Raw genomic sequence first — 3846 nt, 5'->3', positions numbered from 1 at the left:
TGAACTTCCCTGTACTGTTTTAGGTCTAGAAAATTTTCCTTTCCAGAGCATTGTTTGATCCAAAATAATGATTGCAACTTGTGAAACCTGTTTGTTCCACACTTAGCCAAAAACTGTGTCTGCTGACTCTGTTTCGGCCATAGTAGCTCGTGTGACCGGTCTAAGATTATTCCGGCTGTCAGCGCCGCTCGCTTCTGGCGACTTAAGAAAATTTTAATTACCTTTGATACCTGCAGCTGTTTAAACATTATCGCGTAGTTACTCATATGTCATTAGGCCCCTTTTTAAGCCGCCATCTTAAATAACCCAATAATGTTCATTTTCCGGGTTATAATAAACCGGAAAATTTCCTTTATCTTTTTGTAGGCTTCAATTTACCCAATGGCACCCAAAGCTGTTAAACCTCCGGTTACCTGCAACTGGGTCCCATCCATTGTTACAGAGAGCAAACTGTCCGAGTTTGTAAAGTCTGGCCATCTGCCCAAGAAGGATGTCATGTCTTATCGTACTCCTGACCCGTCTGAAGAGAAACCTCAACCCAAGGAAGGGGAGGTGATCATTTTTACCGATCACATGAGCCGGGGATTTGCTCCTCCCGGTTCAAAATTCTTTAGAGACATTTTGCACTTCTTTGACTTCAGACCTCAAGACATCAGGCCCAATTCCGTGTCAAATATCTGCAATTTCCAAGTTTTCTGTGAGGTCTACCTTGGAGAAGAACCCAGCCTACCTTTGTTCAGGGAATTGTTCTATTTGAACCGGCAGAATGAGCAGGCCAACGGGCCCAGTCTGGAGCTTGGTGACATATCGATTCAAAGGCGGAGAGACTGCCTGTTCCCTTATGCTGAATTGCCGAGTCATCCAAAGAACTGGAACCAGACATGGTTCTACTGCCAAGATACTTCTCCGGCTGGTGAAAACCCGCTGCCCGGCTTCCGTGCATTGCGCCTTGAACCTACTCACCCGCTGCCAGATAAGTTGACTGCTATTGAACGTCTGCCACTCACCCCCAAGATCAAGAAGATTAAAGCTCTTTTAGGGAACGGCTTAGATGGCATTGACCTGGTCCGAGTCTGGGTTGCTTGGAGAATAATTCCGTTAAGCCGCCGCCCCGGCTTAATGTGTAATTATTCAGGCGAGAAAGATGACCCTCAGCGTCATAGTCCTGACGACTTACCAGATGACGTAGTGGAAGCTACAACTCAGTCTTTGTTGAAAGAGGGCACAGTGAATAGTAACGCTTTCGACTTACTACCTTTTTGCAAGAAGAACCCGGCCCCTGCAGTAAGTTTCCATCCGTCGGGTTATTTTTTATCATGTTATACTGTATTCTTACGCATAACCCTTTATAAACTTTTACAGGCAAATGATAACTTCTGGAAAATCCAATATGATCATGAGGCGGCCAAGAAAGCCAGGGCGGCCAAGAGAGCCGAAAGGAAAACCGCCAAGCCCACCACTTCAAGAAAAAGGAAGCCAAGCGCTTCTGAGCTGTTTCAGCTTGATGATACTGATGATAACGAGGAAGAGGTAACTTTTTAATTTCCCTTTCTCCTTTATCACTACCTTACTGATATTAACCTTCTTTCAGGAAGACACGGGCAACAGCCAACCCATCGAGGAAGAGGTAATTATAATCTCCTCCGACTCTGAGCTTCAGCCGCGTCATAAAATTCGAAGAGTAACCCGGAAAGTAAGATTTTCACACCCTTTGGCTTACCAAGATCCTGACTTTCTTTTGAAGCAACAACAATTTGAAAACCGGAGGCAGACCCGGACCAGCAAGGATGCAGAGCTATCCTCTGGCTTGCCTGACACAACCCGGAAGCGTCGGACTGAGGTTATCTCCAACTTAGACCCTTTTTTATCTTTGGCGGGTCTAATCCGTCAACCTCTCAATTCCTCTGACTCCAATTATCAGGATACCTCTCCTTCATCCGGTGAGTCCATGCAATCAAACATGCCGGCTTTTAAGACTGCCCCTGGGTAATATCAATTTATTCACCTTATGTTTTTCTTTCTTCCCGTTTCTTTACTTATTTGTCTGCTTTGCCTTCAGCGTGCAGGTTAAGCCCAGGAAGAAAACCAAGAAGGATAAGCCGGCCCAAACCCCTGTGGCGACTGAACCGGAACAGGGTATAGCTGCTCCCGACTCTTCCACACATCAACCGCCGCCTGAGCCGGCTCAAGACATTGCAGCACCAACTTCTGACCCGCCTGCTGAAGATATTCGTGATGATTCTGTTAACCCGGAGGCACCTAGCCCAGTCAAAACGGCTGACCCAGAAGTGGAATTTCTCAAGGCTCAATTCATTGAGCCGGCCAGACCCACCGTCCTTGCCAAATGCTCGGCTAAAGAGGAGCTGCTAGAACGCCGTAAAACCAAGATGGATATCACCGACTATACTCATTTGAGTATTGGAGAGATCGTCTCAGGCTATATCAACCAGGTGCAAAGCAGCCGTGACCTAGAAATTGACATGGTGAAGCAAATACAGCAAAAATCTGATGTATGACTTATGCTTCCTTACTTTCAATTATACTTACTGTACCAGCCCCAAGTCTATTGCTTATGAATAAATATGCTGTAGACTTAGAAAAATTGTTAGAGCTGCTTGCCCGGCTTAAAGAAAAATATTTAAACCGGATGTAACACAATACCTTTAACTTGTGATACACAATAGCCCCCAAGTGCCAAGTATCTTTGCTTGCAAAGTATTTGGGACTTAATATCCAGGACCGGTTTAATAATTTAGAAAGCTTCGGTATGCATTAGCCCCCAAGTGTCAAGTATCTTTGCTTGCAAAGTGCTTGGAACTTAATATTATTTATCGTAATCTTGACTACTATCCGGTGCAATGCAGGCCACCATAAGTCAATTTGAATCGGAGATCGTTGACTTGAAGAACCGCCTGGCAGCCCAGGAGATTGAACTTCAAAAGGCCAACTCCAAATTTGAATTCAGCATCTCTGAACAAGAGAAGCTGAAGAAAAATTTTGAGTCGGAGAAGAAAACTTGGACTGATGAAAAGGCTGGACTGGTGACCCGGGCCGAGACAGCAGAGGCGTCGCTGGCAAACGTAACAGCCGAACTGACCGGCTTACAACGCCAGATATCTTGGATGGTCTCAGCGATCTTTGGTAAGTTATCTTAAGCAAGCATTAAATATGTAAATATTCCTTCCATTGTTACCTGAGGTTTACCTTATACTTACCAATACAGGCCCCAGGAGCACAAACCTCAAGCAGAATATGCTGATCAAATTGAAGGCGGTGTATACTCTAGTAGAGCAACTATACATCGGGTCACAACGTGCCTTGGCCGTTGTAGACTTATCAAATGATGTGCCCCACCTCTTGCAAGATGTGTTACGACGGCTTGCTGCACTTCCTCAGCAAATTCAAGAGTTGAGACGGGCCCAAGCAAGAGCCGGAGCAATAGCCGCTTTGAGTCGGGCCAAAGCTTGGTTACCAGAGCTAAACCCTAAACCCTGAAATCAGTTCCAGTGATTCCTACACCAGTAAGTGAGGAAGCTAATGATGATGATCATGAAACTTTTGATCAAGTTACTACCGAACCTCATAGGTCAACGAGAGTAAGATCCGCACCAGAGTGGTACGATAATCCTATTCTGGAGGTCATGTTACTTGACCATGACGAACGGGGTATCCAAGTTTAAAGGAGGATGGTACTCCATTTGATGAAAAGGATTTCACCACCTGCGTGAAGGATATATGCCCTGTGGCCACTCAAATTGGGAACGACACTGACCTCACCAAGTGTCAGCCGGGTTATGACAAGGAGAATCGGAGAATCCCCATGCCACATTATGACGATGTCAGCTT

The 3846-nt window shown here is 45.5% G+C and overlaps 1 protein-coding gene across 1 annotated transcript; it reads left to right on the top strand.

Annotated features, from left to right (window-relative positions):
* Nucleotides 1–381: 381 nt before the first annotated feature.
* On the top strand, nucleotides 382–1990 carry LOC147979747 (uncharacterized). The gene is made up of 3 exons (XM_087516782.1): nucleotides 382–1284; nucleotides 1363–1530; nucleotides 1592–1990. Exons 1-3 carry the CDS (start codon nucleotides 382–384, stop codon nucleotides 1988–1990), a joined length of 1470 nt encoding a protein of 489 aa, XP_087372908.1.
* Nucleotides 1991–3846: the final 1856 nt, after the last annotated feature.

The sequence above is a fragment of the Triticum urartu genome, chromosome 3A (genome assembly GCF_056163025.1).
Source record: "Triticum urartu cultivar PI428250 chromosome 3A, HENAU_Tu73, whole genome shotgun sequence".
NCBI lineage: Eukaryota > Viridiplantae > Streptophyta > Magnoliopsida > Poales > Poaceae > Triticum > Triticum urartu.
The sequence above is the reverse complement of the archived record's forward strand: the minus strand, read 5'-3'. Positions and strand labels throughout refer to the sequence as shown.